Source organism: Salmo salar, chromosome 09 (assembly GCF_965601325.2).
Source record: "Salmo salar chromosome 09, fSalSal1, whole genome shotgun sequence".
Lineage (NCBI taxonomy): Eukaryota > Metazoa > Chordata > Actinopteri > Salmoniformes > Salmonidae > Salmo > Salmo salar.
Genome location: NC_138299.1, coordinates 155156826 through 155182427, shown reverse-complemented (window position 1 = coordinate 155182427; position 25602 = coordinate 155156826). Strand labels below are relative to the sequence as shown.

The following is a 25602-nucleotide window of genomic DNA, read 5'->3' as shown; positions in this document are numbered from 1 at the left end:
GCCAGCTGATTGGTGTTTACTCGGAAAACCTTGTCCCCTCTTGGCTAGCCAGTTTGACCATGCAGAAAACTTTGAATTACAAAATAAAACACACGACTAGCTAGCCACGGCCAATGAGCCTACTTCGGTATAAATAAGCAATCTACTACTTCTGTCTACTGTAAACAGGTATGTAGGTAAAGGCGGCGTTGCTATTTCACCAACTAACGTTAGCGAATCGTTTTTTATTTAGCTAGCTAAGAGAGTTAACGTTACAGTACCTGTTTAGCTAGCTAGTACTTTAGCGTATTCACGCACCTAGATACCTACTTGGGCGATGATTCAAAGTGAGTATAGTAACTAGCTAACTGATAATTAGAAATTCCCCTCATCGTTATTAGAGGATGTTTAACTAGCTGGTGATCATAGCTAACTGTGTGTTGGTCGATTGTAGCTAATCACTTCCATAATTGTCCTGATCAACGTAACTGTATATGTCATAACTAAGTTAACGTTAGTTAGCTAATCTTAGTTGTGTAATTTTAAATTATCCACGTTTCTGGCACTGGCAGTGGCAGGTGACATCCAACTTCCTAACCGAGGTAAAGTTGGTTTTATATTCACACGTTCAACAGACGTTGAACAGACATTCAACAGACGTTCGCCAAATGCCATTAAAAGCGGTATAAATCAATAACGAATTCACCGTTTGTCACAGAAACATTAAACGAAGTATAATTTATTCTATAAATGTCTAGCATACTTTTACTTCCTTTGTTTTGAGTAAAAATTACAGTTTTGACTTGGTAGAAACACAAATTCTAAAATATTGCATTTAAAGATGAAGAAATCGATATCTAATTCATTGATTGTCGCAGAATTTTTTTTGAAAATATGCATTTATTTGCAATAACTTTAAAGAAATGTTAATACCAAGTGAAATTTGATCTATATGAAGTTAATGTTTATGTAGTTGTACAATGTTTACCATCTTAAATTGTATGCCAAATCAATGTTTGCATTTTTAGTGCAACAGTTCCACATTTTAAAGTAGTTACAAGGCACAGTCATTTATTTATACGTCTCTAATTTAACAGCAAAGAGGCCCCTTACAATCATTTTCTATTTTGTCTTTGTTGAAGTCCTTTTTTGTCATCACCAGACAAGCTGAATTGTACCATCTCCTGAGGTAATAGATTAAACTGTTTAACACTTATAGCCAAATGTTTAATACCCCGGGTATTCCCAGAACACATTCTGGAAAGTCTATAGATTCAGTGGTCACTTTATTAGGTACAACCCCCTATGCATGTGGAGCACAGTGAATTCAGAACTGTTAATGAACACAGAAAAGGACATAGACTGTTCAAGTTTTTAAGTCCAGTTGGAGTTTGTTACAGTCAGTATAAGTTTTGGACCATCACAGACTATGCTGTCATTTTGCACATTCTAAAGTTCAAACAAATAGTAACAGAATACCTTAATACTTAATACCTTGTCTAGCAAGCCAAAACCATGGGACTTGGTGTATGTAGGAGCAATTTATTTTCGTGAATAGGGTGGTGAACCTAATAAAGTGGCAACTGAGCGTCGATATCACAAACAACTCCTTTTGAGCAGTGTCTGTCTGTTACACGTTAGATCAATGGGTTTAATGGTAAATCTGATCCGCAAGGTCCTCATAAGCTCACTTGGATATATAGAGTTGGAGGTAAAGGAAAAAATATGAAACTAGGACTTTAAAACACTGGCAGAATTCTTTCATCCACATCCATTCACATAATATATGTCTTTTAAATTATAAATACCCTTCTAAGACCACGGTCTTTCTGGACGTTTTAAAATATTTGCAAATAGTTCTTTCTGCAAGGAATGTGAATTGAAAGGGATATGGTAATACCTATGTAGGTGATGTAGTTTCTACACTGGTATAATGTGTAGGAGTTGCACACCTCCCTGCTGAATTATGTATAGCTGATTTGGGCCAGTTTATATATATATATATTATTTTTTTTAATGATATTTTGTAAAAAATAAAAATAAAAAAAATAAGTTAGTTGGCCAGTTAGCCTCGTTAGCTCGATAACGCTAATTTACCGATACCGTCGCAGTCTAACTGCTAGACGGTACACACTATTTTCACGCCACTTCTATACAGTACAACGTGTTTTTTTTTTGTAGCAGGTTAGGAGAGCATTTCCTGAACCTTAACATCAGTGTCCTGAACTTTCGAGGTTAATTATCCAAACCTGCTACAAAGCCAATTCGGTATCAAAGTGGTGTGAAAAGAGCATTAAGCCGATCCTGTTGCAAAACGTTTCTTTAAACGGAAGCGAACGAAACGAGCAGGGACCTTATGTTACCTGAATTTGTCCGTTAGAAACTCTCGTGTTTGGACTAATGATTACACTGCAGTTGTCATCAAACGGTGACCTCATTATAATGAAATGTCATGAGTAGTTGGAAATGTAATTAGCTAATTTGTGGCAGAGTGTAACGTTACTCAAGTCAAGACACTAATCAAGGAGGAGGTAGCTGCATGGGGTAGCTACAGTACACGAGGTGGTACTGGTGGATGGGAATTACGGCTAGAAGGCATCTGTTGTTGTTTTGTAATTGCTGTACATTTCTCCATAGCAGCTGGCTTATCGGACCAGTCAGCCGTCCATGAGCCTTGCTTTATGTGACATTTTAAATGAGGTTTAACGGCCTGTAAATTAAACCTGTTCGTTTTACTATGTGATAATGCACGACTGCCTGAAATGACGTCTCGGTGGTTGTATAGCTTGGTCTTTGTCTCATAACAGTCAGACAACTGAGATCATTGAAAGTGATGTCATTCTCTGCAGGTCCAGTAGCCCATCTAATCAGCGTGTTGCAGACAGTAAAGTTGGCCGGATGATAGGCAACGGAGAGAAGCATAGCATCAGATAAGAAATAACATGTCCAATCATTTTTCCTTTCCTCTGCTATTGTCCCCCACTCTTCACTGCTGGGTGGAATGTTTCTAGTCTCAGTGTGGTGCCCTTAGGCTGCTATCAAGTCCTTTCAAATCAGAGACCTTGAAGGAAATGTGTCAAGCTTGTGGTGAGATTATTGGGACATGGCCTAAGGAGTCTCAGCACTGCTCTAGTGAAAAGTTGCCCCTGTGTTCTGCTATCAGTTTCCCCTGCGTTCATCCTGGTCTGAAAGGAATACATGGATATGAAGCTGACCTGGGAGCAGTGCTCAGAGCAGCTTCTGGCTATGGTTTTATCAACGTCCTCTGAAGACACTGACTGCCTAGCCACAAATAGAACATACCACATTGAAGTGCTGTCTGGTAATGTCACTTTTTATTTAACTAGGCAAGTCATTGACAAATTCTTATTTACAATGACGGCCTACCCCGGCCAAACCCGGACGACGCTAGGTCAATTGTAGAGCACCTATGGGACTCCCAATCACGGCAGGATGTGATACAGCCTGGATTCAAACCAGGGACTGTAGTGATGCTTCTTGCACTGAGATGCCGTGCCTTAGACCGGCTGCGCCACTCGGGGGCGGCCCAGGGTGATGTCATACAGTAGATAATGCTGCTAAATGTTTCAGTCAGAGTATGAGGAAAGAGAATCGTAGCTTGCCTGCTCGGAAGCACAGGTGTACCCAGGATATCCGTTAGCCCGCAATTCCGGACTTTTGGCCCAAAAAATAAGAAATGCCATAAATTAAACTGTTGCCGGCCAAAATGACCCGGGGGAAAAATCCATTGGAAAATAATGCTTTTATTCATTGATGGAAATATTTGTCGATGGAAATACAGTTTATCTACATGCTTATCGGTTTATAGGTTAATTTTCATAATTTAGTGGAATTAAATTGGCCTGTGTGTATTTTCGTTAGTCATTATGTATCTTATTTAGCCAACACAACTATCACACGTGCAGAGCATACAGAGCCTGTTTTGAGCAGGATTTCTCCTGCTGCTCCTCATCTGGTTGCTGCTGGAATAAAACATGTTTTAGAGACTGACAGACGGGGTCTGGCGGCGCTCCAGTTCTCCCTGTCAGACTGACAGACGGGGTCTGGCGGCGCTCCAGTTCTCCCTGTCAGACTGACAGACGGGGTCTGGCGGCGCTCCAGTTCTCCCTGTCAGACTGACAGACGGGGTCTGGCGGCGCTCCAGTTCTCCCTGTCAGACTGACAGACGGGGTCTGGCGGCGCTCCAGTTCTCCCTGTCAGACTGACAGACGGAGTCTGGCGGCGCTCCAGTTCTCCCTGTCAGACTGACAGACGGGGTCTGGCGGTGCTCCAGTTCTCCCTGTCAGACTGACAGACGGGGTCTGGCGGTGCTCCAGTTCTCCCTGTCAGACTGACAGACGGGGTCTGGCGGCGCTCCAGTTCTCCCTGTCAGACTAACCAACAGAGGACTTGGAAAGCATATCAACTACTGTAGAAATGATTATAGTTATTGTGAGTAACCTAATTTATCTTCCTTTAACTCCGCCTTCTAGTGAGTTTATCCAAACAAACGGTCATTTTCCTGCCGTTCTGATAGGTTTGGAGACGGTCACAAAACGTGGTTGTAATGTTAATAAGTTGGTTGATATTGTATTGGTTACTTCTAGGCAGATGCCTCATGGGGCAGAGTGGCCCACACGCACTTTAAATGTTAGAAATCGCTAGTAAAACCTTTCTCGTGAATGACTTCATTACTGAGCGCAGAGTTGATTGCATGTTTCTCACTGAAGCATGGCTGTTTTCAGTGTTGCTATTATTGAAGCCACCCCCCCTCCCCCGAATACAGATTTTCATACTGAGAAAAGGGAAGAAGGGTGGAGGGACAGCCTCTATTTTACCAACACTCTCAGCTGTAAGGACATTTCATTTGGCAACTATGGGTCTTTTGATCATCATGCTATACTGTTTAAATATCAGCCACCGCCCACCAGTACTGGCTATAATCCTGTATAGGCCACCAAAACACTGCCCCACTTCCTTTACTGATTTCTCTGAACTATTGTCTATGATACAATCATTGTGTTGGGTGATTTTTAATATTCATGTAGACAAAGAGACTGACCATTGATTATCTGAATCTTTTGAGCTCTATGGACTTTATCCAACATGTTACTGGGCCCACCCATAACCACGGCCATACTCTGGACCTGGTTATTACCAAGGGGCTTTCTACTGGGCCCACCCATAACCACGGCCATACTCTGGACCTGGTTATTACCAAGGGGCTTTCTACTGGGCCCACCCATAACCACGGCCATACTCTGGACCTGGTTATTACCAAGGGGCTTTCTACTGGGCCCACCCATAACCACGGCCATACTCTGGACCTGGTTATTACCAAGGGGCTTTCTACTGGGCCCACCCATAACCACGGCCATACTCTGGACCTGGTTATTACCAAGGGGCTTTCTACTGGGCCCACCCATAACCACGGCCATACTCTGGACCTGTTTATTACCAAGGGGCTTTCTACTGGGCCCACCCATAACCACGGCCATACTCTGGACCTGGTTATTACCAAGGGGCTTTCTACTGGGCCCACCCATAACCACGGCCATACTCTGGACCTGGTTATTACCAAGGGGCTTTCTACTGGGCCCACCCATAACCACGGCCATACTCTGGACCTGGTTATTACCAAGGGGCTTTCTACTGGGCCCACCCATAACCACGGCCATACTCTGGACCTGGTTATTACCAAGGGGCTTTCTACTGGGCCCACCCATAACCACGGCCATACTCTGGACCTGGTTATTACCAAGGGGCTTTCTACTGGGCCCACCCATAACCACGGCCATACTCTGGACCTGGTTATTACCAAGGGGCTTTCTACTGGGCCCACCCATAACCACGGCCATACTCTGGACCTGGTTATTACCAAGGGGCTTTCTACTGGGCCCACCCATAACCACGGCCATCTCTGGACCTGGTTATTACCAAGGGGCTTTCTACTGGGCCCACCCATAACCACGGCCATACTCTGGACCTGTTTATTACCAAGGGGCTTTCTACTGGGCCCACCCATAACCACGGCCATACTCTGGACCTGGTTATTACCAAGGGGCTTTCTACTGGGCCCACCCATAACCACGGCCATCTCTGGACCTGGTTATTACCAAGGGGCTTTCTACTGGGCCCACCCATAACCACGGCCATACTCTGGACCTGTTTATTACCAAGGGGCTTTATACTGGGCCCACCCATAACCACGGCCATACTCTGGACCTGTTTATTACCAAGGGGCTTTATACTGGGCCCACCCATAACCACGGCCATACTCTGGACCTGTTTATTACCAAGGGGCTTTCTACTGGGCCCACCCATAACCACGGCCATACTCTGGACCTGGTTATTACCAAGGGGCTTTCTACTGGGCCCACCCATAACCACGGCCATACTCTGGACCTGGTTATTACCAAGGGGCTTTCTACTGGGCCCACCCATATCCACAGCCATACTCTGGACCTGTTTATTACCAAGGGGCTTTCTACTGGGCCCACCCATAACCACGGCCATACTCTGGACCTGGTTATTACCAAGGGGCTTTCTACTGGGCCCACCCATATCCACGGCCATACTCTGGACCTGTTTATTACCAAGGGGCTTTCTACTGGGCCCACCCATAACCACGGCCATTCTCTGGACCTGGTTATTACCAAGGGGCTTTCTACTGGGCCCACCCATAACCACGGCCATACTCTGGACCTGGTTATTACCAAGGGGCTTTCTACTGGGCCCACCCATAACCACGGCCATACTCTGGACCTGGTTATTACCAAGGGGATTTCTACTGGGCCCACCCATAACCACGGCCATACTCTGGACCTGGTTATTACCAAGGGGCTTTCTACTGGGCCCACCCATAACCACGGCCATACTCTGGACCTGGTTATTACCAAGGGGCTTTCTACTGGGCCCACCCATAACCACGGCCATACTCTGGACCTGGTTATTACCAAGGGGCTTTCTACTGGGCCCACCCATAACCACGGCCATACTCTGGACCTGGTTATTACCAAGGGGCTTTCTACTGGGCCCACCCATAACCACGGCCATACTCTGGACCTGGTTATTACCAAGGGGCTTTCTACTGGGCCCACCCATATCCACAGCCATACTCTGGACCTGTTTATTACCAAGGGGCTTTCTACTGGGCCCACCCATATCCACAGCCATACTCTGGACCTGTTTATTACCAAGGGGCTTTCTACTGGGCCCACCCATATCCACAGCCATACTCTGGACCTGGTTATTACCAAGGGGCTTTCTGCTGGGCCCACCCATATCCACAGCCATTCTCTGGACCTGGTTATTACCAAGGGGCTTTCTACTGGGCCCACCCATATCCACAGCCATACTCTGGACCTGGTTATTACCAAGGGGCTTTCTACTGGGCCCACCCATAACCACAGCCATACTCTGGACCTGGTTATTACCAAGGGGCTTTCTATTGACATATCCTCTATTGTTGATGTTGTTTTATCTGATCACCACTGTGGATGTTTTACTACCTTGTTGACCATAACACAGGGTAATACTGAACGCATTATTTAGAAACACTATCTTACCTCTGAAGTTGCTACAGGATTATATTGAGTGTATATCCACCTATTCTGCCTTCCTGTTGTGATGATTTAGTTGATCACTTTTAATGGCAAATTAAGGGAAACCATTTATGCTGCAGTAAAGTTGAAAAGGCCCCATCCAAACCAAGAGGCCCTTGGATGAGTGAGGAAACTAATCAATGAAAGAGAAATTGCAGAAAGGCAGAGTGGAAGTGTAGAAATTCTGTTGCAGGTCCATTATGATATTCTGAGAGAGCAACTTGGCATATCTAACAAGGCAATTAGAAATGCCAGACTGGCTAATTTCACTAATACTCTGAATCATTAGAGAGTGCTGTTCTCCACCATTGATGGCCTGATAAATCCTACCACTGCAAACCTATGTGAACTTTCCTCCACATCTAAATGTGATGAGTTTGCGGCATATTTCAGATATTATTGGTCAAGCAAGACCTGATGATGCGTGGCCTAGCCTACCATGCGAAGGCACTATGGATTTATTTTCCCTGGTTGACACAGACATGCTCAGGAAAGTGATATTACAACATCCGGTCGTGGCCGGCTGCGACACAGCTCTGGCTCGAACCTGGATCTGCAGTGACGCCTCTAGCACTCGGGAGGCCCAGATGGAATGTTTACCTGGTTATACAATGTCATCGCCCACCAAGGCTAGATGGAATGTTTACCTGGTTATACAATGTCATCGCCCACCAAGGCCCAGATGGAATGTTTACCTGGTTATACAATGTCATCGCCCACCAAGGCTAGATGGAATGTTTACCTGGTTATACAATGTCATCGCCCACCAAGGCTTGATGGAATGTTTACCTGGTTATACAATGTCATCGCCCACCAAGGCTAGATGGAATGTTTACCTGGTTATACAATGTCATCGCCCACCAAGGCTTGATGGAATGTTTACCTGGTTATACAATGTCATCGCCCACCAAGGCTAGATGGAATGTTTACCTGGTTATACAATGTCATCGCCCACCAAGGCTTGATGGAATGTTTACCTGGTTATACAATGTCATCGCCCACCAAGGCTAGATGGAATGTTTACCTGGTTATACAATGTCATCGCCCACCAAGGCTAGATGGAATGTTTACCTGGTTATACAATGTCATCGCCCACCAAGGCTAGATGTTGTTTGTTGACATAGACATTACTAGCATAGAAAAAACAAGGCCTACATTTTGACCTCAACCAGAAGCAGTAAAGCAGCCTAACTGCAGTATTATAGTCAAAAAGTAGGTTATGTAACATTGGATTGTGTTTTCTGTCCTTTACCTCCTCCCATGCTATCCTCTCCTCATAATGTAGGTTATGCAACATTGGATTGTATTTTCTGTCCTTTACCTCCTCCCATGCTATCTCGTGGACCCTTTCTTTGCTCCTCAGGTCCTGCCCCCCAGCCTTCTCTGAAGCGATCCCTGCCCCTGTAGCAGCCTTCACACCACACACACACACACACACAAACAGACGTACACACACGTACAGACACGTTGGCCTCTGGACGAGGATGACAATGGAAGAGATGAAGAATGAAGCAGAGATGACCTCCATGGTTTCCATGACACTCTACACTGTGATGTACCCCGTCTTCCACGAGGTAAAGAGGATTTGGTAAAGACGTAATGTAGTGTTTCTTCAATGTGTGTGTCTGTGGTCTATAAAGTTATACCCAGATACACTTGTCCCCAAAGTTCCTTGTTGTACTATTATTGTGAGGACTTCTGGTACCCACAAGGATAGTAAAACCAACCCAAACACACACACACTCTTCTTATTCAATGGTGTTTGTGTGTACCAGTGTACTGTAGGGGGTTTCTGCTGTGTTAGCTAATGAGATGAAGTTCCATGTATGTAGCTACTAGCTATGCAGTTTGAAGTGTTTTCATGTTGTGCTAATTAGTATAGCTCTGTGTTTCCTTGTTTGTGAGATGTGTATATATGCTGTGTTAATGAGACGATATCTGTTAGAAAGTGTTTTGATGCATTGATAATGTGTTTACAGTTGGAGAGAGTGAACCTGTCGGCAGCACAGACCCTGAGGGCAGCGTTTATAAAGGTAAAGAGGTGGAGGGACAGGGCAGCAGGTTTATCAAGGTAGGGACCCATACACCAAATCACTCTTCATGGGAAAGGACAGGAGTTTATGAGAGACACAATAGTCCTGAGGGGTATTTTAGGAAGCAGGATGAGATGTTTCTACAACTTGATTGGAGTCCACCTGTGATCAATTCAATTGTTTGGACATGATTTGGAGAAGGCACACACCACTATATGTAAGGTCCCACAGTTGACAGTGCATGTCAGAGCAAAAACCAGGGACTGGGAGACTAGTCAGGATCGAGGGAAAGATGAACAGAGCAAAGTACATGGAGATCCTTAATGAAAACCTGCTCCAGAACACTCAGGACCTCAGACTGGGGCAAAACTTCACCTTCCAACACGACAACGACCCTAAGGACACAGCCAAGTAGTAACCAAAAAAGTGTTAAACAAATCAAAATATTTTAGATTCTTCAAATAGCTGCCCTTTGCCTTGATGACAGCTTTCCACACTCTTGGCATTTTCTCAACCAGATTCACCTGGAATGCTTTTCCAACAGTCTTGAAGGAGTTCACACACATGCTGAGCACTTGTTGGCTGCTTTTCCTTCACTCTGCGGTCCAACTCATCCCAAACCATCTCAGTTGGGTTGAGGTTGGGTGATTGTGGAGGCCAGGTCATCTGATGCAGCGCTCCATCACTCTCCTTCTTGGTCAAATAGACCTTACACAGCCTGGAGGTGTATTGGGTCATTGTCCTGTTGAAAAACAAATGATAGTCCCACTAAGTGCAAATCAGATGGGATGATGTATCGCTGCAGAATGCTGTGGTTGCCATGCTGGTTAAGTGTGCCTTGTGTTCTAAGTAAATCGCTGACAGTGTCAAGAGCAAAGCACCCCCACATCACACCTCCTCCTCCATGCTTCACGGTGGGAACAACACATGCAGAGGTCATCCATTGACCTACTCTGCATCTCACAAAGACACGGTGGTTGAAACCAAAAATATTACATTTGGACTCATCAGACCAAAGGGCAGATTTCCACCGGTCTAATGTCCATTGCTCGTGTTTCTTGTCCCAAGCAAGTCTCTTTCTTATTGGTGTCCTTTAGTAGTGGTTTCTTTGCAGAAATTCCACAATGAAGGCCTGATTCACACAGTCTCCTCTGAACAGTCGATGTTGAGATGTGTCTGTTACTTGAAATCTGTAGCATTTATTCGGGCTGCAATCTGAGGTGCAGTTAACTCTAATGAACTTATCCTCTGCAGCAGAGGTGACTCTGGGTCTTCCTTTCCTGTGGCGGTCCTCAGTTTCATCATAGCGCTTGATGGTTTTTGCGACTGTATTTGAAGAAACTTTAAAAGTTCTTGAAATTGTCCGTGTTGACTGACCTTCATGTCTTAAAGTAATGATGGACTGTCATTTATCTTTGCTTATTTGAGCTATTCTTGCTATAATATGGACTTGGTATTTTACCAAATAGGGCTATCTTCTGTATACCACCCCTACCTTGTCACAACACAACTGATTGGCTCAAACGCGTTAAGAAGGAAAGAAATTCCACAGATTAACTTTTAACAGGGCACACCTGTTAATTACAATGCATTCCAGGTGACTACCTCATGAAGCTGGTTGAGAGAATGCCAAGAGTATGCAAAGCTGTCAAGGCAAATGGTGGCTACATTGAAGAATCTGAAATATAACACTTTTTTTGGTTACTACATGATTCCATGTGTGTTATTTCATAGTTTTGATGTCTTCACTATTATTCTACAATGTAGAAAATAAAGTGAAACCTTCGAATGAGTAGATGTGTACAAACTTCTGACTGGTTTCTGTAAATATACTTTTCTGGGTGGTAAATGTTTTCAGTGTAAACTTAAAACAGATATAACGTATGTAGAAAAGATAATGGAGCTGTCTTGTATTTATTATTAATTGATTATAATGTTTTACTATCGCCAAAATAATAACTAGACAGGGTCAATCTAAAACTCCCAAAATGTTATGACCTCCATTGATTTAGTTTATTTTTGATTCACTCAGCCCTATTTGCAAAATGTGTAGAATTGCAGGAAATGAGCTCTCCGTGACAATGCGAGGGAAAACATTGTCATAGACCAGTGATGGGCTACTTTGATGGGGGTGGGAGCCACAAAAAATTTTTACTTATCATGAGAGGTTGCAGTGGCTCGTGGGTCTGCGTACCCACATCCATTTTGCCATGGGGTGCAGAGAAAATGTTAGGTTTTAAAGTAAGCTTGCTGTAATTCTATCCATTTTGCCATGGGGTGCAGAGAAAATGTTAGTTTTCAAAGTAAGCTTGCTGTAATTCTATACATTGCCATGGGGTGCAGAGAAAATGTTAGGTTTTAAAGTAAGCTTGCTGTAATTCTATCCATTTTGCCATGGGGTGCAGAGAAAATGTTAGTTTTCAAAGTAAGCTTGCTGTAATTCTATACATTGCCATGGGGTGCAGAGAAAATGTTAGTTTTTAAAGTAAGCTTGCTGTAATTCTGTCCATTTTGCCATGGGGTGCAGAGAAAATGTTAGTTTTTAATATGATAACTGATGATCATTGGACCCCACCCTGATTGGTAATTGGACCATGCTGACTACAAGGTTAAATAGCTGGCCGCTGGACTAAATTACCAATATAAAACAATGTGGCTGACATGGGCCAATCGACTGTCTGCTGATGCACAACCACATGTTGCACCTTGTGATTTGTCTATTAGTCTAACACTCAACAGTAAATTAATATTAAATTATTAATAATAATAATTGGTCTGCAAACCACCAGCTGACGATCCCTGTCATAGACTGATAATGTGTACTCTGTGGTTGATTAGCAGAGCCTGGTGATGTGTACTCTGTGGTTGATTAGCAGAGCCTGGTGATGTGTACTCTGTGGTTGATTAGCAGTGCCTGGCGATGTGCACTCTGTGGTTGATTAGCAGTGCCTGGCGATGTGTACTCTGTGGTTGATTAGCAGAGCCTGGTGATGTGCACTCTGTGGGTTGATTAGCAGGGCCTGGTGATGTGTACTCTGTGGGTTGATTAGCAGGGCCTGGTGATGTGTACTCTGTGGTTGATTAGCAGAGCCTGGCGATGTGTACTCTGGTTGTCAGGCTGAGAAGGAGAACCCAGGGCTGACCCAGGACATCATCATGAAGATCCTGGAGAAGAAAAACGTGGAGGTCAACTTCATCGAGTCACTACTGCGCATGGCTGCAGACGACGTGGAAGGTGTGTCTTTCTGCGTTTGTCTCTGTCCGCTTGTGTGTCTGTCTCTGTTCTGCAGTGAATAACCTCGTCCAAGAAGATGGTTAGGCATTATGCCTCTGTGTGCAGTACTGTCTGTCTCCTCAGGGTGGCACTGCTTCTCCACAAATATAACAGCCTGTCCTCCTGTGAGACATTTCCACCCTCCAGGATAGAATTTCCTCTCCTGCATGGCCTGATTGATGGTAGTAATTAATTATTGTGCACAGCTTGAAAAGCTCAGCTATAGTTACACACACACACATAGTGATGAGAGCACCCTCGCTCCTGTTTGAATACTAAATATACAGTGCCTTCAGAAAGTATTCATACCCCTTGACTTATTCCATATTTTGTTGTTACAGCCTGAATTCAAAATGTATTAAATTTATTTTTTTCTCACCCATCTACACACAATATCCCATAATGACAAAGTCAAAACATGTTTTAGCAAATTCATTTCAAGTTTATTACAGCAATATCTAGTTTACATAAGTATTCACACCCCTGAGTCAGTACATGTTAGAATCACCTTTGGCAGCCATTACAGCTGTGAGTCTTTCTGGGTTAGTCTAAGAGCTTTCCACACCTGGATTATTCTTTTAAATGTTTCTAGCTCTGTGAAGTTGATCATTGCTGGACAGTCTTGCCATAGATTTTCAAGTAGATTTAAGTTAAAACTGTATCTAGGTCACTCAGGAACATTCAAGGTCGTCATGGTGAACAACTCCAGTGTATATTTGGCCTTGTGTTTTACGTTATTGTCCTGCTGAAAGGTGAATTTGTCTTCCAGTGTCTGTTGCAAAGCAGACTGAACCAGGTTTTCCTCTAGGATTTTGCCTGTACTTAGCTCTATTCCGTTTCTTTTTATCCGAAAAAACTCCCTAGTCCTTGCCGATGACAAGCATACCCATAACATGATGATGCCACCACCATGCTTGGAAATATGAAGCAGGGTGCTCAGTGATGTGTTGTGTTGGATTTTCCCCAAACATAACACGTTGTATTCAGGGGCAGTTTTACCAAGTGCGTTATTGCAAACAGGATGCATGTTTTGGAATATTTGTATTCTGTACAGGCTTCCCTATTTTTCCTATTTTCAATTAGGTTAGTGTTGTGGAGTAACTACAATGTTGTTGATCCATCCTCAGTTTTCTCTTATCACAGCCATTAAACTCTGTAACTGTTTTAAAGTCACCGTTGGCCTCATGGTGAAAACCCTGAGCGGTTTCCTTCCTCTCCGGCAACTGAGTTAGGAAGGACCCCTGTATCCTTGTAGTGACTGGGTGTATTGATACACCATCCAAAGTATAATTAATAACTTCACCATGCTCAAAGGGATATTATTTTTTTTTTTTACCCATCTACCAATGTGTGCCCTTCTTTGCGAGGCATTGGAAAACCTCCCTGATCTTTGTGGTTGAATCTTTGTTTGAAATCCTCTGCTTGACTGAGGGACCTTACAATTATCTGTATGTGTGAGCTACAGAGATGAGGTAGTCATTCAAAAATAATGTTGAAGACTTTTATTTTACACAGAATGAGTCCATGACACTTATTACATTTGTATTTTATTGAACCTTTCATTCTTATTTACAATGACGGCCTACCGTCGGCCTACTGGGGAAAAGTGGGTTAACTGCCATGTTCAGGGACAGAACAACAGATTTTTACCTTGTCAGCTCAGGGATTCGATCTAGCAACCTTTCAGTTACTAGTCCAACGCTCTAACCACTAGGCTACCTGCCTCCTCTACACTCTAACCACTAGGCTACCTGCCTCCTCTACACTCGAACCACTAGGCTACCTGCCTCCTCTACACTCGAACCACTAGGCTACCTGCCTCCTCTACGCTCTAACCACTAGGCTACCTGCCTCCTCTACACTCGAACCACTAGGCTACCTGCCTCCTCTACACTCTAACCACTAGGCTACCTGCCTCCTCTGCACTCTAACCACTAGGCTACCTGCCTCCTCTACACTCTAACCACTAGGCTACCTGCCTCCTCTACACTCGAACCACTAGGCTACCTGCCTCCTCTACACTCGAACCACTAGGCTACCTGCCTCCTCTACACTCGAACCACTAGGCTACCTGCCTCCTCTACACTCTAACCACTAGGCTACCTGCCTCCTCTACACTCTAACCACTAGGCTACCTGCCTCCTCTACACTCTAACCACTAGGCTACCTGCCTCCTCTACACTCTAACCACTAGGCTACCTGCCTCCTCTACACTCTAACCACTAGGCTACCTGCCTCCTCCACACTCTAACCACTAGGCTACCTGCCTCCTCTACACTCTAACCACTAGGCTACCTGCCTCCTCTACACTCTAACCACTAGGCTACCTGCCTCCTCTACACTCTAACCACTAGGCTACCTGCCTCCTCTACACTCTAACCACTAGGCTACCTGCCTCCTCTACACTCTAACCACTAGGCTACCTGCCTCCTCTACACTCTAACCACTAGGCTACCTGCCTCCTCTACACTCTAACCACTAGGCTACCTGCCTCCTCTACACTCTAACCACTAGGCTACCTGCCTCCTCTACACTCTAACCACTAGGCTACCTGCCTCCTCTACACTCTAACCACTAGGCTACCTGCCTCCTCTACACTCTAACCACTAGGCTACGTGCCTCCTCTACACTCTAACCACTAGGCTACCTGCCTCCCCTACACTCTAACCACTAGGCTACCTACCTCCTCAACACTCTAACCACTAGGCTACCTGCCTCCTCTACACTCTAACCACTAGGCTACCTGCCTCCTCTACGCTCTAACCACTAGGCTACCTGCCTCCTCTACGCTCTAACCACTAGGCTACCTACCTCCTCTACGCTCTAACCACTAGGCTACCTACCTCCTCTACGCTCTAACCACTAGGCTACCTGCCACCTCTACGCTCTAACCACTAGGCTACCTGCCTCCTCTACGCTCTAACCACTAGGCTACCTGCCTCCTCTACGCTCTAACCACTAGGATACCTGCCTCCTCTACGCTCCAACCACTAGGATACCTGCCTCCTCTACGCTCCAACCACTAGGCTACCTGCCTCCTCTACGCTCTAACCACTAGGATACCTGCCTCCTCTACGCTCCAACCACTAGGATACCTGCCTCCTCTACTCTCCAACCACTATGCTACCTGTCTCCTCTACACTCTAACCACTAGGCTACCTGCCTCCTCTACACTCTAACCACTAGGCTACCTGCCTCCTCTACACTCTAACCACTATGCTACCTGTCTCCTCTACACTCTAACCACTATGCTACCTGCCTCCTCTACACTCTAACCACTATGCTACCTGCCTCCTCTACACTCTAACAACTAGGCTACCTGCCTCCTCTACACTCTAACCACTAGGCTACCTGCCTCCTCTACACTCTAACCACTAGGCTACCTGCCTCCTCTACACTCTAACCACTAGGCTACCTGCCTCCTCTACACTCTAACCACTAGGTTACCTGCCTCCTCTACACTCTAACCACTAGGCTACCTGCCTCCTCTACACTCTAACTACCTGCCACCCCAAATGTGACTTGTTAAGCACATTTTTACTTCTGAAGCGTATTTAGGCTTGCCATAAAGGAGTTGAATACTTATTGACCCAAGACATTTCAGCTTTTCATTTTTAATTAATTAGTAAAAAAATCCAAAATAAATCAAACATAATTCCGCTTTGACAGTTTGGGGTGTTGTGTGCAGGCCAGCGACACAACACCTAAATGTAATCCATTTTAAATGTAGTATGTAACAACAACAACGTGGGAAAAGTAAAAGGGTTTGAATACTTTCTGAAGACACTGTACTTCCTGCTTTTAGCCAGGCTACACTACAGTTGTACCTCTTTCTAACTTTCCCCACACAGTCACAGTACTCTGCTCACACACACACACACACACAGTCACTGTACTCTGCTCACACACACAGACGGCTCTCTGAGTGGGGCTGTTCTGTTAGTGCCTCTGGAACGCTCTCTCTACAGTCCACCACCATCTTGTTGACCTGTCTGTCTCCATGGTGACTGAGGCTGTCTTCGTGTGTGTGTGTGTGTGTAGAGTTCATGATTGACAGGCCTGAGCAGGAGTTCCAGGACTTGAATGGCAAGGCCCGGGCACTCAAACACATCCTCAGCAAGATCCCAGATGAAATCAACGACAGAGTACGCTTCTTACAGACCATCAAGTCAGTACACATACATGCATACATGCACATACATACATACATACATACACTACATACATACATACATACATACATACATACATACATACATACATACATACATACAAGCTCGGAGACCTCCCAGTACACTGTCAGTGACGTGATTCACACTTCTCAAGCACACATTCTCCAAACACACACACATACTCTTGTTTCCATTTACAGTACCAGTCCAAAGTTTGGACACACCTACTCATTCAAGGGTTTTTCTTTATTTTTTTACTATTTTCTACATTGTAGAATAATAGTGACGACATCAACTATGAAATAACACATATGGAATCATGTAGTAACCAAAAAAGTGTTATTTTTTTTAGATGGGACTATCATTTGTGGGACTATCATTTGTTTTTCAACAGGTCAATGACCCAACACACCTCCAGGCTGTGTAAGGGCTATTTGACCAAGAAGAAGAGTGATGGAGTGTTGCATCAGATGACCTGTTCTCTACAATCACCCAACCTCAACCAATTGAGATGGTTTGGGGTGAGTTGGACAGCAGAGTGAAGGAAAATCAGCCAACAAGTGCTCAGCATATGTGTGAACTCCTTCAAGACTGTTGGAAAAGCATTCCTCATGAAGCTGGTTGAGAGAATGCCAAGAGTGTGCAAAGCTGTCATCGAGGCAAAGGGTTGCTACTTTGAAGAATCTCAAATATAAAATATATTTCGATTTAACACTTTTTTTGGTTACTACATGATTCCATATTTACTAACTAAATAATTACAGAAATCCATAACAAACAGTAGATATTGGTTACTAACACAATGCATTGATAAGTCCCTAGTGGGCTAAACCGGTATGACAGCTTGGTAGACAATGGAAAAGGGTGGGGACAGAAAAAGAGCGGGAAAGACAAAATGTATTCACTACACACAGTTGATAGTTATATTAATTGAAATGCTAATCCTTTGCACATGAACGGCTGCTCATTCGAAAATAATTGCAATGTATATATTTACGGCCTTATGTCGTTGTCTTCTCTGTTGGAATCGCCGGTCCGTCTGCTGGAGAGTCAGTTCATCAGAGAGTCTCTGCTTAACTTCCCCAGGAGTCACAATGTCTTTCGTAGTTGTCGCTTTCTCAGTGGCTCTGTATGCTGTCTGTTGTAATGGATACGTCAGGCGTACAGATGTTTGTTGCATAGAATAGATGCTTCCGCGGTTGTCGGTGTTCTCGTACTAGATTTACTTAATTTCCAGCTGCAGACTAGTAATTCTCCGTCTAGGATTTGCTCTTATTCTGTAGTGATATCGATAGTCTCAGAGTTTAACCATGTCCAGCTTTGTAGCCAACGCTACCCACTGTATGGTCTCCATGGCCTAATAGAGTTGTAGTTCTTAACCATTTCACGTGTAGCGTCAGCTGCATGTTTTCTAGTCTAATGGTCTACAGAATTGTAGCCATTCCAACATGGGGACTCGTCCCAGCGTTCTCTGACTTTATGTACGTTTTGTAAGAAGTGGGTTTTATACTCTGTGGTTTCCATGACACCTGATGTAATGTCTGGCCTCACGGGGGCGTGGCCACTGACTAGTTAAACATTAAATCCATACTCCCATTTAGAAGGCTGACATCACAATACATCTTTTCACGAATAGTTTCATATTTACTCATTCATTTTAGCCAACATCTAGATGTACATTTGATAATTGAAATGTGTACACAGAGACACAGTAATGTGGGTTTCCTGTCCTTCATGAGATCACCAAATGAAACACACTCGTCATGACTCCCTTAAGTGTCCATGGACCACTCCCACATTCTCAAAAATAGAAATATTGTTTAATTCTTCTCTTTAGGAGTTTCTAAAGAGAGAGGGAGGGGGAGGGGGGCGGGGAGAGTGGGAGAGACCCACCCAGAAGGCTACATCGTGACAACTATTATTCTACAATGTAGAAAATAGTGAAAATAAAGAAAAACCCTTGAATGTGTAGGTGTGTCCAAACGTTTGACGTGCTGTACTTTCCAATGTAACACTGTCTCAAGTTAGTACACACACACACACACACACACACACACACAGATCTACACAATTCTTCTCCCACACACTTATTCTTTCAGGGGTTGTTTCTGCCTTGGCTCACTTTACTAGTTCTCTCATTCAATCTCGAAGTAACTTACTCAGTGGAAGATTTAGAAAAAAAAGTTTATTTGGAACAATGTTGAAAACGTTTCCCCCATTTGCTTTATGAAACTGCAGTATTTAAAAGTGAACGGGAGAGGACTGAAAGAGTGAGTAAGAGGTTCTAGAAAGGAGGGAGGGGGGGAAGGTAAAGAAGGAGAGAGAGGTGAGATGGTTCAGGATGACTGACTGCTGTTGGACAAAGAAGGAGAGAGAGAGAGAGAGAGAGAGGTGAGATGGTTCAGGATGACTGACTGCTGTTGGACTAAGAAGGAGAGAGAGAGAGAGGTGAGATGGTTCAGGATGACTGACTGCTGTTGGACTAAGAAGGAGAGAGAGAGAGAGAGAGGTGAGATGGTTCAGGATGACTGACTGCTGTTGGACTAAGAAGGAGAGAGAGAGAGGTGAGATGGTTCAGGATGACTGACTGCTGTTGGACTAAGAAGGAGAGAGAGGTGAGATGGTTCAGGATGACTGACTGCTGTTGGACTAAGAAGGAGAGAGAGAGAGGTGAGATGGTTCAGGATGACTGACTGCTGTTGGACTAAGAAGGAGAGAGAGGGAGAGAGAGGTGAGATGGTTCAGGATGACTGACTGCTGTTGGACTAAGAAGGAGAGAGAGAGAGGTGAGATGGTTCAGGATGACTGACTGCTGTTGGACTAAGAAGGAGAGAGAGGGAGAGAGAGGTGAGATGGTTCAGGATGACTGACTGCTGTTGGACTAAGAAGGAGAGAGAGAGAGAGGTGAGATGGTTCAGGATGACTGACTGCTGTTGGACTAAGAAGGAGAGAGAGAGAGGTGAGATGGTTCAGGATGACTGACTGCTGTTGGACTAAGAAGGAGAGAGAGAGAGGTGAGATGGTTCAGGATGACTGACTGCTGTTGGACTAAGAAGGAGAGAGAGAGAGAGAGGTGAGATGGTTCAGGATGACTGACTGCTGTTGGACTAAGAAGGAGAGAGAGGGAGAGAGAGGTGAGATGGTTCAGGATAACTGACTGCTGTTGGACTAAGAAGGAGAGAGAGAGAGGTGAGATGGTTCAGGATGACTGACTGCTGTTGGACTCATTGCCCACAGAGATATTGCCAGCGCCATAAAGGAACTCCTGGACACAGTCAACACTGTCTTCCGAAAATACCAGTACCAGAACCGACGGGTGAGAACACACACACACACACACACACACACACACACACACACACACACACACACACACACACACACGAACAATCCAATTAAGACATCTGTTCTTTTCATTCTCCCTCAGCTATCAGCAGAGTTTCAGATGTGTTTTTTCCTGTTATCTTCTGAAAGAGTGAAAAGCCTCTGTTGTTTTTCCCAGGCACTGGAACACCAAAAGAAAGAGTTTGTGAAATACTCCAAGAGCTTCAGCGACACACTTAAAACCTACTTCAAAGATGGAAAGTAAGAACCTTATCACATCCTCCTTCATGTTTCTACCCTGCTGTTCTCTTCCATGGCCCGTACAATATATCACCCATACTGGCTTACATCTGAATCATGTAGAGCAGTGTTGCCCGTACAATATATCACCCATACTGGCTTACATCTGAATCATGTAGAGCAGTGTTGCCCGTACAATATATCACCCATACTGGCTTACATCTGAATCATGTAGAGCAGTGTTGCCTGTGCAGTATATCACCCATACTGGCTTACAGCCCAACTCCAGTCCTCCAGTTCCCCCAACAGCCCAACTCCAGTCCTCCAGTTCCCCCAACAGCCCAACTCCAGTACCCCCAACAGCCCAACACCAGTCCTCCAGTTCCCCCAACAGCCCAACTCCAGTCCTCCAGTTCCCCCAACAGCCCAACTCCAGTCCTCCAGTTTGTTATTTCCCCAGACAAACTCACCTGATTTCAACTCATCGAGGGCTTGATGATTAGTTGACAAGTTAAATCGAGTGTCCTTGTCTGGGGCTACAACAAAAATGTCTTCCACGAAGATGCTAGAGGGGGCTCAGACCATTCAGTTTTAGTTGTACGTGTCTATATAAAAATAGCAAAGTTCAAATGATTGTGTGACACGTTGGTGCGAAATCTGTATCTCGGCTGTGTCTGCACCATGGACACTGGGAGGTTAGGTGTGACTCCTTTGGATTTCCGTATAAAGCGGGAAGAAATGCTGCTCATCTGTGGTAGGCTACATGAATAACGAGATACGCCTCCGCCTGTAATATTTCATTTTGATTCATAAGGACGGGGTCAAGTTTACGGTTGAATCTGCTTTGCTCAACTCTGCCTCACGCCCTACCACTACAGTTTAGTTGGCTTCTTAGTATTTTCGTCATAACGTCTTCATTTAACAAAGTAGACATTAATTTTCTGTATTCCACCTCTCATTACTACCAGCATTCAAGGGGGTGAAATAAGGGGTCCCCATGTGTCCATGGTTTGATGTTTTAGTTTTGGGCTGTAAACTCTTCATGAGGCACAAAGACATTCCAGTCACCCATGCTAGAGCAGAAAGGAATCGCCTCCTGCCTTACAATTTCCGATGGGTGTGAGGTGTCATAACCCCCCCCTTGCGGGAGAGAGAGAGTTCTGTAGAGCTGATTCACTGTAACCCGATCCTTTGGATCCTCACAGGAGAGTCATGACAGAAGAGAGGGGCTGGAATACTCGGTTACTGCAGATGGGGAATTTTGGTTCCCATGTCTGTATTGAGTTCAATGCTAACGCAGGCCTTCAACGGTATTCTAACTGGAAGCATGCTATTCATAGAGCCAAAGGGTTCTCTAGGCATCATCAAGCAAAGAGCATTTGAAATGCACTGTACTACTACTATCTTGTAGCCTATATTCATTGCCAAATAGACCTTGCTTTACTGTCTAGGGGGCTGTCCGTGGTGCTGATAAAGCACAGCAGAGATGGGTTACAGATTTCACGCCAACCTGTCACTTCAAAACCACTCAGTGGTCTTTTGTCTCATTTTTTTAACTTTATTTATTGTGTTATAGCGTGATATAAGCAGAATTCAATATAATTCTTTGTTTATTGTGGTTTGGTGCACTGCTTAGTAGAACATGTGACTGTGTGGCAGTAATGATACTTGTTGTTTTCAGGGTGGTCACTGTGAAATCACATTTAGGGTTAATTCTCTGAAGCCTGACATTTCCACAGATCAAAGCACTGTATCAATCCCAGCGTACCATGGTTTCCTGTGACTGACATTGCCTTCCATGTGTGTCCCGCTTGTTTCCAGGGCGATAAACGTGTTTGTCAGCGCGAACAGGCTCATCCACCAAACCAACCTAATACTCCAGACCTTCAAGACCGTGACATAGATGGGGTTAACCACACTAACCCAGGCTTTTAACAGAGGACAGGAAACCATTTATATGTACAATGTTAAGATTCTGTTTCTGGGACTGTATAATTTATAAGTCCTGCTTCAAGAGGGGGATCATTTAGAGTTGCAGGCGGCCAGATTATAATTAAATTGCCAGAGATTTTCTTTTCTTTTTTTATTGTGTTTTTTTTCCACCAGGATCATGCTATCTCCACAGAGTATCTTATGTCATGCTATCTCCACAGAGTATCTTATGTCATGCTATCTCCACAGAGTATCTTATGTCATGCTATCTCCACAGAGTATCTTATGTCATGCTATCTCCACAGAGTATCTTATGTCATGCTATCTCCACAGAGTATCTTATGTCATGCTATCTTCACAGAGTATCTTATGTCATGCTATCTCCGCAGAGTATCTTATGTCATGCTATCTCCGCAGAGTATCTTATGTCATGCTATCTCCGCAGAGTATCTTATGTCATGCTATCTCCGCAGAGTATCTTATGTCATGCTATCTCCGCAGAGTATCTTATGTCATGCTATCTCCACAGAGTATCTTATGTCATGCTATCTCCACAGAGTATCTTATGTCATGCTATCGCCACAGAGTATCTTATGTCATGCTATCTCCACAGAGTATCTTATGTCATGCTATCGCCACAGAGTATCTTATGTCATGTTATCTCCACAGAGTATCTTATGTCATGCTATCGCCACAGAGTATCTTATGTTAAAGCTCCTCTCATTTCTCCCCTCGCACACCTTCTCTTCCTTTCACTTGCTCTCTCACTTTGTCCATGTGGAAGCCAAAAGACCCGGCCTTAACGTGGCCATGGAGGCATTCCTTAATGGATGCTAAATGGTTCATACGGGGGATGGTTTCTGTATTTTGAAAGTTACATATCTTGAAAACTTGATTGCTGACAAGCAAAACATTTTTGGACTATGTCAACAATGGACTAATGAAACAAATACCAAAATATGTTTTTTGGGTGGAGTTGTCCTTTAATATAGGCACTTCTGCTTTTTTCACATTCTAACATGAACAATGAGACATGATGGTGCAAGTTGTATATTTAACAGCTATTTGGTTGCAAAATGTTAAAATAAATAGTTTAAACATTTTGGAAAGATTTTAAAAGGGTATTTTTTTGTAATTTCCCATGTAAAATAGGTATTTATTTCTTCCCTGTGTAACAGTGGATTTGCCATGGTGGAATTAAGGAGCTATTCTTGGTCTGTACCTGTTTCCATCAGTCGGTTAATCCCATTCTGAAAGCGTTAATTCTTAAACGTTTATTTTTGAAATCACTGAGACCTAATTTCCGATCCTGTCGCTGTTGGCGACGGATCTTATCAGCTAATTCAGAGACGATAGAGTGTGTGTGTGTGGTGTGTGTGTGTGTGTAAAATGATACCCAAGAGTATATCTCAATGTTTTATTTGACTGTGTTAGGTGCAAAACTGTTATATGAGCAGCTGGACATTGAGGGTGTGTGTGTGTTCGTAGATGTCTGTGATTGTTAAAGTAATTGAGTTACTGTGTTGCTATGTTGAACATGTTACTGTGTGGGAATTGTGAATAGACCACAGAAACTGCATGCTGGACACGCGAACACAAGCCTCACTCGGTTGTTGCCAGGAGACATTTGCTCCAGGCTTTGAGAGATGGGCATAATGAAATAATACTGGGGGGTTTCTTTGCCACTGTTATGGCTACTGGTGGCAGTTAACTCTCTGGGACTGTGCTACAGTACTTGAAGAGTGCTAGGATTCATTATTTTACCAGGTAAGTTGACTGAGAACACATTCTCATTTACAGCAACAATCTGGAGAATAGTTACAGGGGAGAGGAATGAGCCAATTGGAAGCTGGGGATAATCAGGTGGCCATGATGGTATGAGGCCCAGAATGAGGCCCAGATTGGGGATTTAGCCGGGACATCAGTGTTAACGCCCCTACTCTTACGATAAGGGCCATGGGCTCTAGTGACCATAGAGAGTCAGAACACCTGAGGAAAGAGTTTATCCTACTGGCCCTCCAACACCACTTCCTGCAGCATCTGGTCTCCCATCGAGTGACAGACCAGGACCAACCCAGCTCAGCTTCAGAGGCAAGCCAGCATTGGGATGCAGGGTGGTATGCTGCTGGGTGGTATGCTGCAGGGTGCTACTGGGAACGCTATCCTATATTTGACAAAGGTGGTGTGAGGGGCAAAGTATACTGTCAATGTTATAAAGTGAAGAACACAAACTGGAGAAAAAAACAATATTTAGACACTTGGGATCAATTAAAACTTAATTCAAACCAATGCAACATCGAAGCCTTGTTTGGAGTGTCTTACTTAATGGTTGGAAAAGAGCTCTGAAGACCAACCTCTCAAGGAGAGGAGACCCAGTCATACTGTACACAAAGGGTCAGCAGAACACCATGTGACTGTGAGCTGGTATGTTTGAAGGAACACTGAGTGAAAATATAAACGCAACATGTAAAAGCGTTTTGTGAGCTGAAATAAGAGATCCCAGAAATTGTTCATAAGCACAAGATTATTTCGTGCTCAAATGTATTAATAACATCCCTGTTAGTGAGCATCGCTTGTGCCAAGATAAATCCATCCACCTAACAGGTGTGGCATATCAAGAAGCATGATCATTACACAGGTGCACCTTGTGCTGGGGACAATAAAAGGCCTCTTTAAAAAACAATGCGTTGTGAACAGAGTGGTGGCGGTGGGGTTGTGCTCTGGGCAGGAATAAGCTATGGACAACGAACACAACTGCGTTTTATCGTTGGTCATTTGAATGCCCAGAGATACCTTGACGAGATCCTGAGGCCCATTGTCGTGCCATTCATCCGCCGCCATCACCTCATGTTTCAGCATGATAATGCACGGCCCCATGTCGCAAGGATCTGTACACAATTCCTGGAAGATGAAAATGTCCCAGTTCTTCCATGGCCTGCATACTCACCAGACATGTCACCCATTGAGCATGTTTGGGGTGCTCTGGATCGATGTGTACGAAAGCGTGTTCCAGTTCCCGCCAATATCCAGCAACTTCACACAGC

The 25602-nt window shown here is 44.3% G+C and overlaps 1 protein-coding gene across 2 annotated transcripts; it reads left to right on the top strand.

Annotated features, from left to right (window-relative positions):
- On the top strand, window positions 1-23667 carry LOC106613246 (programmed cell death protein 10). 2 transcript variants are annotated; one of them, XM_014215318.3, is made up of 8 exons: window positions 1-168; window positions 8947-9157; window positions 9563-9616; window positions 12734-12851; window positions 16932-17058; window positions 20300-20378; window positions 20565-20647; window positions 22448-23667. In XM_014215318.3, exons 2-8 carry the CDS (start codon window positions 9068-9070, stop codon window positions 22527-22529), a joined length of 633 nt encoding a protein of 210 aa, XP_014070793.1. In that variant the 5' UTR covers window positions 1-168; window positions 8947-9067; the 3' UTR covers window positions 22530-23667. The 2 variants fall into 2 exon arrangements, with proteins under 2 accessions (XP_014070793.1, XP_014070794.1); XM_014215319.3 differs by having other exon boundaries at window positions 1-326.
- The last annotated feature ends 1935 nt before the right edge of the window (window positions 23668-25602 follow it).

Bases quoted from the DNA above. Each gene is read 5' to 3' on its own strand.
- LOC106613246 (XM_014215318.3), top strand. From the start codon at position 9,068: ATGACAATGGAAGAGATGAAGAATGAAGCAGAGATGACCTCCATGGTT. The intron at 12,852-16,931 runs GTGTGTCTTTCT...GTGTGTGTGTAG, and splicing joins GGCTGCAGACGACGTGGAAG to AGTTCATGATTGACAGGCCT. The intron at 20,648-22,447 runs GTAAGAACCTTA...GCTTGTTTCCAG, and splicing joins ACCTACTTCAAAGATGGAAA to GGCGATAAACGTGTTTGTCA.